At 32.3% G+C, this 15,727-nt stretch overlaps 1 protein-coding gene across 3 annotated transcripts in view; it reads left to right on the top strand.

The window, feature by feature from the left end:
* Window positions 1-15,727, top strand: part of Traf4 (TNF receptor associated factor 4) — a 126,537-nt gene that overhangs the window by 86,092 nt on the left and 24,718 nt on the right. The window contains exon 1 of one of the 3 annotated variants that reach the window (XM_065358246.1): window positions 15,239-15,702. The exons of the other annotated variants lie outside the window; for them this stretch is intronic. Coding sequence (XP_065214318.1) covers window positions 15,553-15,702 — 150 coding nt within the window. The 5' untranslated portion in view covers window positions 15,239-15,552. Of the gene's footprint in view, window positions 1-15,238; window positions 15,703-15,727 lie in introns of those variants that run through there. 3 annotated transcript variants of the gene reach the window in all.

The following is a 15,727-nucleotide window of genomic DNA, read 5'->3' as shown; positions in this document are numbered from 1 at the left end:
AGATGAACAATTAAAAACTTGCGAGTTGAAAAAGTATCCTATACCTGTCTGTATATATACGAGTACAGAGACCTACCTGTAATCAAAATGGATATGGGATTTCACAGCAAGAATGGCGAGATCTGCTTGAAAGTGATATAAGTAATTTTGACCATGAAGTTTTTCATGTTTTCAACAGCGACATTGTATTTGTAAAAAGGCTCCTTCTTATTCATAAAGTATACACTACGGGCTTTGATTATGATGATCGTTACTTTTCAAACATGTTTAACGGTAATTTAAGTAAAATTAGAACGAAATCAGTACTTTTTTTTCGGAACCTGCACATTCAAGATTAACGAATCCTAAATAAGTAAGAAATTCAAAATTAATATCCTATTATGAAACCAGTCGTTTTCGCGCGTTTTTAGCCATCATATTTAAATTACATACAGTTAGTCTTAGGTAAGTCATAAAATCCATAAAATTAATTCCCTTCTCCTACACGTATCATTTTTCCTGTACTTTTATGAATACATATATCGGTATAAGCAGAGAGAAAAAAATAAGATTACATATATACGACAATGTTGAATAAAAAAAAGTACTATATCGATTACATCTGCTCGAATGAAACAGGCACTAGGCACTAGGCAGCCAAGCAGTAATAATTCGGCGTCCTTGTGGAAAAAGCAGCCGTCATTTTTTTCCAACTCTGGCGCGTTTCTAGACGAGTCTAATACACCTGTTCATATTTCCGTTTCGTAAGCATTTTTTCGTCTGATAATTAACAATCAACTGTACCTATACGATTTTATAAGCTTAATTTTACCCTTTTTATACCCGAGAAAATATCCACTATACCCAATATAGGAGAAATATTCAAATACATGCTCGAATTCTTCACTTATAATAAATTAAATCGTCGATTACCTGCCTAGGTACAAGGTGCATTCTGTACATCACTTACTACGAGATGATCTCTAGAATACCTACGTGTAATATCGTAACAATTAGATAATAAGCATTTCATTTAATCCACACGGAGAGTAGAATGTCATTGTTCGAGTTGGAAATCTCCACGGTAATCATCATAATCGGTCTCATTAATCCATCACGTCACAATTGCTCTAGAAACAAGAGTAGTTCGAAGCAAAGCAGATTAAAAGAAATGCATATCATAGAGTTACAGTAAGGTACCCCTGAAACCATATTGAAGAAAACGAAACGTACCAGTGATTTTCCCGCGAAATAAGTGGTCCGTATTTCCTTTACTAACACGTTCGAATTAACGTGTACGCTGTAGATGTACCTACATTCGAACTATAACTTCATGACGAAAGAATTTCAAAGCAATATAGCTACTTGCGATGGCCCAAGTACAATACGAATTATATTATAGGATACCCATTACCTACCTACGAAGACAGGATACAAGTAAAATTGTGTGTATTTCTACGTAAGTAGGTATTTCACGATGGTAATAACGACGACTGCTACAACGAGTCGAGTCAGGAGTCACCGACTTCGCCGGAAATTATAAATGCAATAATTACATCGTATATAGTATACCTGTAGCTGCCTAGTGCCTACCATGCTGCAATACTCACCATGTACCGAGTTATATGTATTATAATTTCTTCATTAATAATTCGCATAATACTACGCATTGTGAAGATCATCGTCGCGACTTGGATTTGAGACCAAAAAGAATCCTCTAAGTCTAAACAAAAACACACTCAATTAATAAATATTCACCTGTACAGGTATAAGTCACCATAAACATGTCTTGACCTGCCCATGAAATAGTTTATATAAGTACCTAGCTATTCTTACGGAATAGATGGATGTTTTCTTTTGAGAAACTGGCTTCAGTTTTTTTTTCACCTCGTTCAGATGTACCCGTTGTTATTAATTTAAATCTTGATAGGTTGGTCTTTTTTCCCGGTCTACTCCTGGCTCCTGCCTGGCCGACTGTTCCCTCGATGGCAAGCCGGAATACCGTATTCGACGTCAACATTGTCTACGAAACATTAGACCAATAGAATGTGGGTACTTATGGGTGAGATTTTGAGAATAATAAGTAATAATGAAGACAAGACAATAAAAATAAGATGATCGATATTCATTGCGTCAATGAATCATCATATTCATTACCAATGGGGTGGATCAAAAAAAAACATAAGTGCCTTACAGCCTTAGGTTTTGAGCAAATTCACGAAGGTAGTTCACTTTGAGTTGAAAGTGTCCCGTAAAAAAATTTAGCCACCTAAAATGAAAAAGGGATGAAGCTAAGAACTATCAAAAAGAGTTCATTTTTATGAAAAAAAACATGCAGTTTTTTTGCATTTTTGCCCCACAAAACGTTGTGTATAGGAGAATAGACTCATCCCTAAAAAGATGCGATTTGAATTTCTGTATCTCTCTGGTGCATATGAGATCAAAATCCAAGGTACTCTTAGGGTGCGAATTAAGAGTTGAAAACTAGAAAACCAAGTAAAAAATTATTAACAAATTTTTTCAATTTTTTTTTTATTTTTTTGTAATAATTTAATATAAGTTGATTTTTTTCTATCTTCAAATACACTGCAGAAGCGTTGATTTTAGAACCCTAGGGAAAGGTAGGTAAAACCTGCAGGGTTCTTCAAAGTATAATAATTTTTTTTAAATCACATTCTCTTTTTCTTCTCATATACTTACTTACCTAAATTCAAGCACAAAATTCCACCAAGTTTTTTTTTTGGCCAAAGAAATGTTCCATGACAAATTTTATACCCATTGGGCCAATGAAGGTGAAACCAGGGGTCTTCAAAGTAAGTATTCAAAGTATGGTATAAACATTTTTATTTAAAAAAAAAAAAAAAAAAAAAAACATTTTCTTGCAATTTGTTTTTGTATAACTTCAAATACAAAATGCCAAGGAGATTATATTTTTTATGTGAGAGTATGCCTTGACAGATTTCAGACCTTTCTTTCAATATTTTTTCTCACAATTTGTTCTATTGAACTGAGAAAGAAATTCAAATTTTTCTCAAAATTCATCTCAAGAACCACAATATTTTTTCCACCATTATAAAGAAAATTTCCTCCTCTTTCCAGTGATGTAATTTCCTCGAATATCCATATCCACATCCGCCATCGTGGTTGAAAAAAGGATTTTTTTGCTGAAAAATGCTCAAGATCAGCAAAATGTTGCAGCCTGCAGGTGGTGGACCGCGAGGTAGACTGAGAAAGAAATTCAATTTTTCCTCCATAGGAAAGGAAATTTTATCCTTTTGCCAACGGTTTTAAAAAATTTTTGAAATCCCAAAAAGGTTTTGTTGAGAAAATAATCGTTTTACAAAATGAAAATTCATATTAACTTTGAAAAATGGAAATAATTTTTATCCAGAAAAAATCTCATTCTTAACACTGATCCCACCTCGTGATTTGCTTCTCATTCTCCACTTGCAGCCTTCTTCTCCTATAGTAGTTTTCAGCTGAAAAAACTTGAGAAATTTTATACCTCTGAAAAGAGGATAATATTTTCTTTTTTATGGTATAAAAAAGTTATTGGACCCTCGAGATGGATTTTGAGGAAAAATTGAAGTGAATTTCTTCCTTAGTCCATCTCGTGATCCATCTCACATTTTACTAATACTTGCAACCTCTTGCATCAAAGCATGTTTTTATACAAAAATTCCTTTTTTTGAAGCATGATATTTTTTTTCGGATCATAAAAAATTTACACCAATGGAAACAGGAAAAAATTTCCTTTCTTATTTTGTTGCATAAACAAATTATGGAGTTCACGAGATGGATTTTGAGGAAAAGTTGAATTCCTCTCTCAGTCTACCTCGCGGTCCACCTCATGCAAATTTTTTCTCCTAAGCAGCGTTCTGCTGAAAATTTTTTGTTTTAAATAAAATTAAAATTTTTTGAAATTCACTACTTTACAATCTTTTTTCCATTCTGTTGCATGAAGGTATTAGCTAAGTATGTGCTAGAGAGAGTATTTGTTAAATTAATGTAAGTAATTTTGCTCCTAAGAATAAGGAGACTTTGCTGCACTTAATCAGAAAATCATAACCATGAGAGATTGATTCAACGAATTCAAAAAAATACTCCCACAAACATTAATCTAAACTCGTATCACCGAATATTTTAGAATTTTTGCATAAGCTACTGTCAGCCTTTTTTTTTTTTTTTTTTTTTTTTTTAAATTCCAAACCCGTGTAGCCTATACCATACAGTTCATCGACTAAACAAGACGATCAATTGTTAAGATATTTTTTTCACGCGGTTCCCAGACCCCACCACGCGGTCATTCCCATTTTGAATCGTTTGATCCGCCACATACCTACTTACACTAGTTTCTTTTTTTTTGTTTCTATCACTTTAGGTATCGTTTTAGTCCGCGAATGGGGCTTGTTATAAAGCGGCACAGCCAACGCGTAATCGATTTTTTCCGCCCATTAGAATCGCATTTTTACTCTAAAAAAATTACACATTCCGTAAACACAAGAGTATCTGTAGGAATTTTCACGTCGTATAAGATAATCTCTCGAATCATTTCTCATATTTCAGACGCTCTGGAGAGTCTCATCATCATCGCCAGACGCGACGATCAAAAATAGCGGTATTTGATTCGACGTAATTGTTGCGTAATTGCATCGAGCAAATGCGTAATCGCGAGTTAATTAGACGAATTTTATAATTACTCGGAATACGACGCGAATTGAATTGACAGCGCGATGAGGGAGACCATACATCGGATATGAATCATTTTGGAAATGTATTATCGCGCATTTTAAATTAAATGACCGAAAAATTACTCGCGTGTGGATCCCTTTCTTCATTAATAATAATATGTACTTCAACGATGATGTAATTATGGTAAACGAACTTGGTACATACATGTTGGAAAAATTCATCGTAGACCTGTTGTTTTTGTTTTCGCCAATGTATCGCATTATTTACTCTTTTGTTGACAGTGTACAAATTACAAAGCTATTTTTCTTCTTCAAATACGTACCTATACCTACTCTTGTCAAACACTCTATACCATACAAACTGGTAAGCATTTAGTGTTTCACGACATCATTATTTTTTCTATTTATTTATTCCATGGCATGAAGATGACCAAGACCAAATTCTAGACGAGACGAGATTCGTTTAACGACGTATAGGTATATGGATGGGTACTCAATGAATGTTTATAAAAACTCGTAAAGGAAGTTCGTGGTTTGCTCTTTCACATAATACTTTTATAGTAATTGAACTCGGCTTTTACCAGATTTCGACCTGATAGCGTATTCCATCGGAAAGCATACTATAAAGATTAGGAATACCATTCCATAGATAATTGAGTGTTCTCAAATATATAACTAGAAATATTTTCAACATTCATCCAAAGTCATCAACGAAAAACACACACATCTATGTGTGTACTTATGTATGTATAATTTAATTGAGTACTTGTTTCAACTTAGGAAGGTATAGGTAGGTATCGTATCTACATTTTACCTATATCGCATATGAATTTCAAAATTTGTATCTATACTTTGTATAAGAGGCTAAATACCTACATTACGTGAGTATTTCAATCCTGCACTTAATTTACCTAGGTAATCAATTAATCATAGGTATAAAATAATCCTTTCGTGAATATTTTGAAACCATTTTGACTCCTTTTAGTCTTTTTCTACTCATCTCTCGCTCTTGAAACAATGAATCGTCCTGCTAAAAGGCATGGATTGAATCGTTCATTTTGGCCATAAATTCAACTTGAAAAACTACTCGTACTTTTACACCATTTTGGAGCTTCCCGTGAATTTTTGATTTTCTTCAGAAATTTCAAATTTCTCCGGAAAAGAGAAAAATGAATTTAGTTTAGAAAAAAATGATGGCTGGTGATATACCTATTTTTACATGCGCTTTTAATTAAGGTTTATCCGGGTCAGAAAATTTTAGAAAATTTAAAATTATCAAAATATGTACCACTGAGTGCTCCAGAAGGACTTGAAATCATTTCTTAATCGACTCAGCAAGTTGAAATTAGGGTATAAACATTAGGGTAGATCGTAGATCAAAAAAAACATACCCTGGATCAGTGTTGAAAAAAAACGTTTTTTTTCAAAAAACAGTTTTTTGGTAGGTATGTTTTAAACCCAAATTCAAGTGCAAAATTTGACCTGATTTAAACATGTTTTAAACATTTTTAAAACACATTTAAAACAAAAAATTTCGTTTTTTCAGTGTGTAAATGTGGTTTCAGATTAGGCTTTTTTGTTTTTTTTTCGAGACTTTTTTGGTACTTCGTAACTTTGTTTGATTTTATTGTTCTTGTTCAATCAAGAAATGTAAATAAAATTCAAAAAATATATTGCCTTTAGGTATGTTTTATACGTTTGACAAATATCAAATAAGTGCTTTAAAGTATTTTTTTTTTTTTTTTTTTTTTTACAAATAATATAAACAGTTTTTGAAAATCCAGCTGTTTTTTTTTTTACGGGATTGTAAACAGATTAAATCGTCGGATTAAATCCAGATTATTAAAAATCCATAATCTATACTGGGGTAGTAGATTATAGGAATGGATTTTAGATTTTACTTTATCAGAAATGAACTGACAATCCACCCAGAGTCCCAGGATTCAGACTATGGATCCTTGTAAAAATCTGTGTAAAAAAACATAATCATTTTTTTTTAATTTCGTGATAATTCTATGGTCAAAAATCTCGAAATAATAAAAAAAAACAAAAAAAACAAGTTTTAAACAATAAAAACAGTTTTAAATAGAATTTATGTTTTAAACACCAATGTTTTTTTCTCAGCATTTAAAATAGCTGTTTTAAACAATCTTTTAAACGAACGAGTTTTGAACAACCAACACTGCCCTGGATTTTGACAAAAATTGATGAAGAAGTTTATTTTGAGTGGAAGACTATCCAGAAAAATTTTGAGTCCTTCAGCTGTCCAGGGCGGGGCTGACCCAGGAGTTTTAAAAGTAGGATCATTTTCGAAAAAAAATTATGATTTTTGAATTCAAAATTCAGTACCACTTTTAGTCCTACAAAGTGCTTGAAGATTGACGATTTGCAAAAATTACAATTTCCTATCATTTTTTCAGCACTTTTAAACTATTAAAAATTCATTTTATAAAAAACCAAGGCTTAATTAGTGTTTAGTAGGTAAAAATATTCCGATTACCACACTTTTCGCGATCGTTTTGATCATAATATTCAAAATTCACTCTTATTTTCTCACTCATTTTATTGGATGCAAAAAAAATTCAAGTAAAGAAAGTGAATTTGGACAGTGTGATCAAAATGATTATGAAAAGTGTGGTAATCGGCGTATTTTAACCTACTGAACATTAATCCAGCGTTGGTTTTTCATAAAAGGAATTTTTAATGGTGGAAAAATGCTTTCAAGTAGACAAGAAATAGTAATTCCTGCGATTCATTAATTTTCTAGCACTTCTTAGAGGCTAAAAGTGGAACTGAATTTTGAATTAAATGTGTCATGGAGGTTCAGAAACTCGAATCGAGTGGGGGTGCCCGAGAAATTGCACAGGTAGCCCAAAAGTGACAAAAAACCACGATTTTTTCGAAATTCGCCCTACTTTGAAAACCCCTAGCTCAGTTTTCTGGAGAGCTAATGGGCTCAAAATTTTTCTGGGCGGTTTCCCTCTCAAAGTAAACTTCCTCACCAATTTTGGTCAAAATCTAGAATATGTTTTTTTTCGATCCAGTCTAAACATAGAGAGAATTTTAGCTGCCCAACCATTGTGTAAAATTTTTCGGAAATTTCAACTTTTAAAAATCTGCTGAAGGCTTCAGAACTGCTCAAAATCGGTCGAAACAATTTCTAATCGATTTGGAAGGTCAAAAATAGGATACCCAGACCTACGCAGTAAACTTCAGCTTTCTAGGTCAATTTGGTAAATTTTTTCTTCATTTTTTAGTGAAAATTTGTTTTAAAAAAATTTATTTTAAAAAATCAAAAAATGCACTTCAGTCCCTAAAATTTTGGTTGTTGATGTATTTTTGCCTGCTCTCTGGATTTAGCCTTAGGTATCCAGTTGAAAAAATGTTCTGTCACTTAGGTACCACTCTTGACAGTAAAGAAATCAAATTCGAATTACCTACCAAAATATTACAAAAGCCGAGTTTTTTCCCGAAGGAAATCCTGCTAAAAATAAAACCATCACATCACGTTTAGGTTTGTTTACATCGAGATACTTTGTCCGCGGTTTACACAGCATCTCGCGAACACCTACGCTAGTTAAACGAAAGGGAATAGCCTACAGGTGTAAATCTATTCGACCTTTATGATGAAATAGTACTTTAGAGTTTAACATCGTCTGCAGCAATTGTTGTTCGCAACTCGCTACATGGAGTATTTTAGAATTGGAATTGAAGAATTAAGTCATATCTCTTCTAGATTACGCATTGCCGAGCGTTAAAGTGTCTCAAAAGGTAGTGCTGCTATCATCAAGCTACCAGTCTAGCCTCAGGTACAATTAATGTCACGGATCCCGCCTAGTTAATTTTCAACCTTGATCAAATGGTCGCGTTAATTTTTACTCGCACGCGGAGCCGAGTGCCGACAGTAAAATTTCAAATTATATAACGTAATTTTGAAGACGAATTTATCAAAAGCCGCCCATTCAATGAAATTATCTATAGATACTCGAGTACGAGTGTTTCTTTCTGCGGCCGAGCATTCGATAATATCTCGATCTCGTCGTCGTTAACCTTGAGTAACGCGAGGAAGACGGATAGTCGCGGATTGTTTTGAAAATTTTTCTTCTCCGAGAGTCTCTGACAATTAACCGAAAACGTTAAAAATTTATTTATACAGGTTGGAAAAAATTTCGTGTTCATTTCCGTTTTAAATATACCGCTTTTTAACCGGTCCTCAGGATGAAATACCACTCGAATTTTTTTTTACACATTGCTGAGTCATTCTTTTTGCTTGTTTTCAATAGCATAGTACCTACTCGATAATGCCATCATGCTGTTTTAATACACACATATACGAGGATATAAGGTGATCATAAACGATCGTATTGGGTATAAAAATTCACAGCTCGTAGCTTTCAATATGAAATAATTATTGGTCAATTCTTGGACGTATTATTCTGGAGTCGAAAATATTCATTTTTACGACAATATCTTCGCCAATAGGTAGAAATATTTCTCAGAACACGAGTTTAATTTTCATATTATATTGAGCGTTTTTTTGTTGTTTTTTTTTTCAAATTTTCTGCTTTGGTTGTGAAAACCTTAATGTTACTCATACTCATGTAGGTAGGTATGTTCAACTACCTATGTTAATGCAATACTGCGATTATAAACTGCTGAGAGAATTCTTGGGAGATGTTCAACTTAAACAACGAAATTAATGGAAGGTATTAAAAAAACAACCGTACTCAAAGTTTGACTTTACACAATTAATTTATATTATGTTAATGAACGCGCTTTTAAAAAAAATTATGTAACAGGTACATATGTGCGCTTACATTACATCATGTGTAGGAGAACATTTTGCAATATGTTTCTGTACAAACAACACCGAGCATGAGTTAAATAAACTTCATCCGTATTCAATGAAACACTTGAACCGATTAATTAACATTCAAAAAAGTCACCAGTAGGTAAAAAGGAATAAAAACCGAGTAATCTTATTCCACAAATGATGCAATTTTACATTGGCTCTTGGAAATCGAAGCATTTTCTTGCTCGTCATCGTTACTTCAAATTAAAAAGAAAACTTATTCAGAAGGTTTAAACTCAAGGGTAGTTATCATTCGATCGGAAAATTTTTAAAAAAGCACTTCTATGATAAATTCCTTTTTCAAATTCATTTCATCGCCAACCAAGATAAAAAAAAAAAAAAAAAAAAAAAAAAAAAAAAAAAACTGTAAGCCTCATAATATTCTTTTTTACGGTGCTTCGACATTCAAATCGTGAAAACTGAAACGTAAACATTGTTGTTTATGATTAAAATGATGAATTCGAACGCGGAAAAAAAATATTGCATATTTCAATTTGACATATCAAATAATTAACCTTTTAATAATTTTACGATACGTTCACATTTAACCCGTCACATGTAGAACAATTAGATTGAAGAATTTTCGATACACTCACCTTTGACGTCTGCGGTTTACCGTTAATTAATAATAAAAAAAAATGAAAACACAACGATGAGAATTTGGCTCATTAAATCGATTTCATTATCGAAGTGAACTTCTTCCATACATAAGATACGATATTATAATTAAATGTACAATAATAATGATATATAACAAACGAGCCGAGTCGACGACGACGACGATGAGCCAGTGTATTAAAAAGATAAATATTAATTAATCGTTTACGTTGCTCATCTATCGTTCAAGTCACCAGTTGAAAATACCCTTTTCTTTTTATTACTTTCTAACAGCGATATATCACCAGTTTTGCATTCTCTCATCGGTCCTCCTCGTCTTATAATATTATTCTTTAGTCGACGCGGACGAATTACGAGGACATATTAGCTTTAATTAGGGGTACCGAGAGCATCTGAATGAAAAACAACCTCCCACTATCTACACGTACAAATCTCCATCGAAATACATAAATACCGGCGTCCGGCGACGAATACACGTACGAGTATCTTTCTTGTCTAATATTCTCTATACATACTTTTGAAATCAAAACCAAAGAGACGAAAACGCCTCTCGCGTTCGCCGTTCGCCGCATCGCATCACAATGAAATATTTTCAATACGAAAGTGCTTCAGCTGTTGAGCAAATGTGTTCAAATATATTCGAAACGTCAATTAAACCGTATTAACTCTTACGGCAGGGGTCTTCCACCGACAAAAGGATCCAGTGAACAACATTTTTCAAAATGAAAAACAATCCTAGACTACAATAAAATTCACAACCCGAATACTTTTACGATCGTCTCTGATTTATATATCTCTTTCCTTTCGCATGTCAGTGTGTGTTTTTAAGGACGATGAGGTCCCCGTTCACTGTCTATAGAAATTATTGTGTGAGACAAAAACGATTGGAAAATAAACACCAGTTGACTACTAATCCTTGTAAAAAATCGGAAATTCGAGATGCGAGTACAATATGGATTTCTTCGGCTGGTTCGATTTCTCTAAATGAGGAACGAAAATGTGTATGGTGCTATGTGCAGGGCATACGCTAAAATCAATGGTGCAGGGTCTGTCTATTGTATTTATGTGTAGGTAGTAAGTACGTGAGATAATGTTGAATTTATTGTTTAGAAATAATTTTTTGTTTTATTGGAATCGAAACCTTGAATAAATTTTCTACCTGCCTAACTTATCTATGCATATTTTTATTATTCGTTTATCTGAATTGAAATTGGAAAATTATATGAAAATTCAAGATCACTTCGATAATCATTACATTTTTCTTATTTGCCAATGCCAACTTAAGTGTTCAACTCCTACCTGCATCTGAATCCTGATTTCGCTAAATTATTTTTTAATTCAAATTTAATACCTGCATAAGTATAATTAACTTGAAAATGCAATTCTGATGATTTTGAAAGCTATCCTCCTTTATAGGAATAAAACATACCTACGTACTTATTGGCATACTAAAATAGAAGCATGGAAATAATAAAATGAAAACGAATTTCAGCTTTAAAATGTCTAGTCTTTAATTTTTCAATAATTCAGGAACAAATTTTCATAAATATGCATGAAATACGTATTATTATTATACATACGGGTCATTTAGTTTAGTTAAATATTTTAATCGATTTACTTAATTGGGTGTTTAAATTTTTATCCGTTACAGAAATAATTTTGTTTACCTAATCGAGCCAAATTAGCTGTTCCCTACTGACAAAGCTAATTACTTATACCAGAAGGATTTTGGTTCAATTTAAATCATTATTACAACGATGTCAGTGATCAATTTTAGATCAATTTATTCAAAAAAAAAAAAAACAATCGGTATTTCCACCGTGAACTGATAAATTGACAAGGCTTTTAAAAATATGTACTAACGTCACCCGAGTAAAATAAATTTACAATTCTAATACTTATATCGACTACGTTATATATTTTCGACAATTGTAATACGCAAGTTCTAATACGTAGGTATGAAGGAATTTGAAAATTCTTTTATTCATTCGATCTCGTGGTATGCTTTGACAAAAATACCGAATCGTATGAATTTTGATACAGTCCTCGAACCTCGCGAACAAACCTTAGAGGTGATATAAATAACATATATTTTCTAGGGGATAGATATTTTTAACCTTTGACTGAATGACATCCTGGTAGTGGTACGTTTATAGATATTGTACATTAATCATTGGACAATGATATTTATTCAGAGGCCATACAAATACCTAAATTCACCCACATAAAACAGCATACTACTACCTCTATGTAGAATAGGATAGGAGTGAAAACCAGTATAGCGAAAATTACCTGTTACAATGCAACAGCTGATGCTGATTTTCAAGACCTACGTCATCGAATGTCTTTTTTTATCTCGCCGCGTAGCATTTTAGCACTTCGATTCATTCATACATTCCAGGAAGAAGAAGAATCAACTGCAGACGGTCTGAATCAGATGATTCAGATGCATATTTATACAAGTGTAGTTGCATCGAGGGGAGGAAGGAATTAAAGGTTGCCGTTGCCTTGTGATCATGCTGTGAACTTAATATTTTTATGATTGATTGGATAGTAATCTAGACTGCATTAAAATTTAAGAAAATAAGAAGTGTATTTTTTGGTATATTTTTTCTCTAAAATCCATTAATTTTTTTAAAAATACCATCCCGTTCATATTTAACGCTCAAAATATTCCCTATGAAAGAAATGAAATGAAAATTTTCAAAAACACAGAATGGAAAGTTGTAAAAATTTAAAGTTTACATAAAGCTGTAAGATTAGGTTAAGTTAGTTTAGGTTAATTATTTTATTATCTATCTTTTTAATTGAAGATTAAATATTAGCTACCTACCTACGTTAAGAATATTCAATATTCATATAGGTAGTACATATTTACTATTTAATTTACAGTACGTAACAATAACAACTTTAAAAAATGAAACTCAAATTATTCCTACTAATAAGATGTCAGTAAATGCAAGTTTTATTTTTAATTCCAAATTTTTAGTTTCAATATTTTAATAAAAATCATTATTGTTAGTGATTCCCGATTCAAAAACATTACGAGCCATGAACCATATTATACGAATCCATTTTTTCGCTTCTCGTTCTCGTCATTAGATGAAAATGAAGTAGGTTGCTTTTAATTTTTGCAAAATTTTACTAGAATTTTAAAATACTTTATCAACATTTAGTGATGGTCCAAGCAATTATTGTGGCCAAGCTCACTTCAATTCTACTAAAATTTTATCAACATTCAGTCATTTCCATGCATATTTTACAGTTTTATGATTCTTTTTTATAATCTATAAAAAATCTTCACAAAATGTTGCTAAAATTCTGAGTTAAGCACTTATTTTGAAAATTTTATGTCATTTTAAATTTTTGTTATGTCGTTTGAACAAGTTTTGAAGTTGCTTTGGACAATTTTTGCTGAATTTGTCAAATCTTACCAATTTTTTGTCACAATTTTATCGATTTTTTTCAGTTATTTTCATACTAACTTTACAATTTGTGTGTGATTTTGTAGTATATATTTTTTTGTTGGAAAATTAAACTAAATTTTTATTTTAATGACATTTCATCAATTTTTTGTGATTGTTTACAATTTGTTTGATATTTGAGTATTTTTTCGATATTTCACTCACATTTTAACAAGTTATAATTTTCAAGCAATTATGAGAATCAATAATCTCAAATCTGAGCATCTTTTACAAGATTTTATTCAAACTTCGAGATATTTCATGATGCTCTATGGTATAAGAAGTTGTGATGTTTTTCTCAACTTCTCGAAAATTTCACCACCTTTTTGTTTTTATGCAATATTCAAGACGTGATTTCTATGACAATTAAGACAATTTTACAGTTTTTATAGTAGCTGTAGGTACTCTATGTAATTTTTTCACAGTTTAGCTCCGCTTTGATAATATTTGATCAATTTTTCGCCATTTCCATTTTTTTTTTTTTTTTTCATATTTGAGCATTTTTGCAACGTTTTACTTGATTTCAGAAATGTTTCGTCAATTTCCATGTGACTTAATTTCAACTATTTTTATAGCAAATTTTCGAGCAATTTCGCAAAATTTTGCTCAATGATGGTGATGAAGACAAGAGATGTTATTTTTGACATCACAAATCACAATAATACCTGCAGCTGTCAAAAATGACATCATCTTGTTCTTTTGGACTTGTTTCCTAAACTTTTTTATACTTTCTGTTTTTTTTTTGAAAATTACATATAATAGATAATTATGTAAATTTAAGAGTAAGTAAGTATGTATTTGATTAATATTTGGCAATTTTCAACAACTAATTATTGAACAATTTATGGAAAATTGCACCCAAATTTTGAAACTTTCAATGAACTTAGGTTGTTTTCTGGTATTCCCCTTGATAAGCTAGCGACTTCAACTGATTCAATTTGCAAAAAAAATTGGAATTTTTAATGAAAAATTAAGAATTTGTTCAATTGGTGGACAGATGTGAGACTGAATAATCATTTTAGATCATGTTGATCTAAAAATAGATGTTAATTGGCAATCATTTTTTCATTGATTGTCTGCAGTTTTGGTCGGAAATTTATTTCATGCACTACTTATGTCTGTAGATTTTCGAAGCTGGGGCGCATAGATCGAAAATTCTTGGGGAATGAATGAAAATGAAGCAAAAGAACGGTCAGAGGTGGATCCTTGATAGAAGACTTGCTTCAAATTTTTAGTAACGCATTTTACAGTAATTTCTCAGTTCTCACCTTCTCACCATGTCTGCTCTACAACACTAGTCTGTAAAATCTAAAGTAAAGTTACCCCTTCTCTCCACCCCTCAGTGTAATTATCCCACAGAAATCAACGAGGAAATCAAAAATCCGGTCATTTTCTGCCCAATATCACTAACATGACAATAATTTTTGCAATGCACGATGCGAGAAAAAAAGATAGGTAAGGTAAAAGAATGACCCGAACATTAGGAAGCAAGGTCATTCAAATGAAAGAAAAAAATGGTTAAAGAAGGAGGAAGGGGTAGCAGAACTGCGAAAGCAATACCGACACAGAGTGGGTGAGGGAAAAGAGGGCGACAGGTTCTACATCCGTTAAACGTGTACCAACAAGTCTACAGACAACAAGCTCGCGCATAAAAGAAAAACTCAAAGAGAAGGCAGATCTTCGAAAGTAGTCCAACCAGCTGTTCTGTCAGTGTTTGGTATATCGTGAGAACAGTCGTTGGTCGTTTCTTGTTGCCAGCTTATTCGATCGCGTTCATGGTGATTGTGTTGTGTCTAAATAAATTCTCGTAATGCGTGTATTTCCTATTTCGTAATTAACTTTTTCTTCGGTGTTCACTGTTCGGTTATTATTGATGTGATTTTTCCACGTCTCGTGCTTGAGTGTGTTTTAATACCTACCTACTTTAGCTATTTTTTAAACGTTCAAAATGGTTCGAAGTTTGGCTATATGGACCAAAACTCTCAGTTTCCCGACTCGTAATAATTCGTCGGTTAAATCAAAGGAGAAGATGAATAATAATTCGATTGTTTCGTCGCCTACACCGACTAAAGAAAAGACACCTGCGACTACTCCCGATGTAAGTTTTACCTACATTGAATTTT

Source organism: Planococcus citri, chromosome 3 (genome assembly GCF_950023065.1).
Source record: "Planococcus citri chromosome 3, ihPlaCitr1.1, whole genome shotgun sequence".
Taxonomy (NCBI): domain Eukaryota; kingdom Metazoa; phylum Arthropoda; class Insecta; order Hemiptera; family Pseudococcidae; genus Planococcus; species Planococcus citri.
Note: the sequence above shows the minus strand (reverse complement) of the source record. Positions and strands in the feature narration are given on the sequence as shown.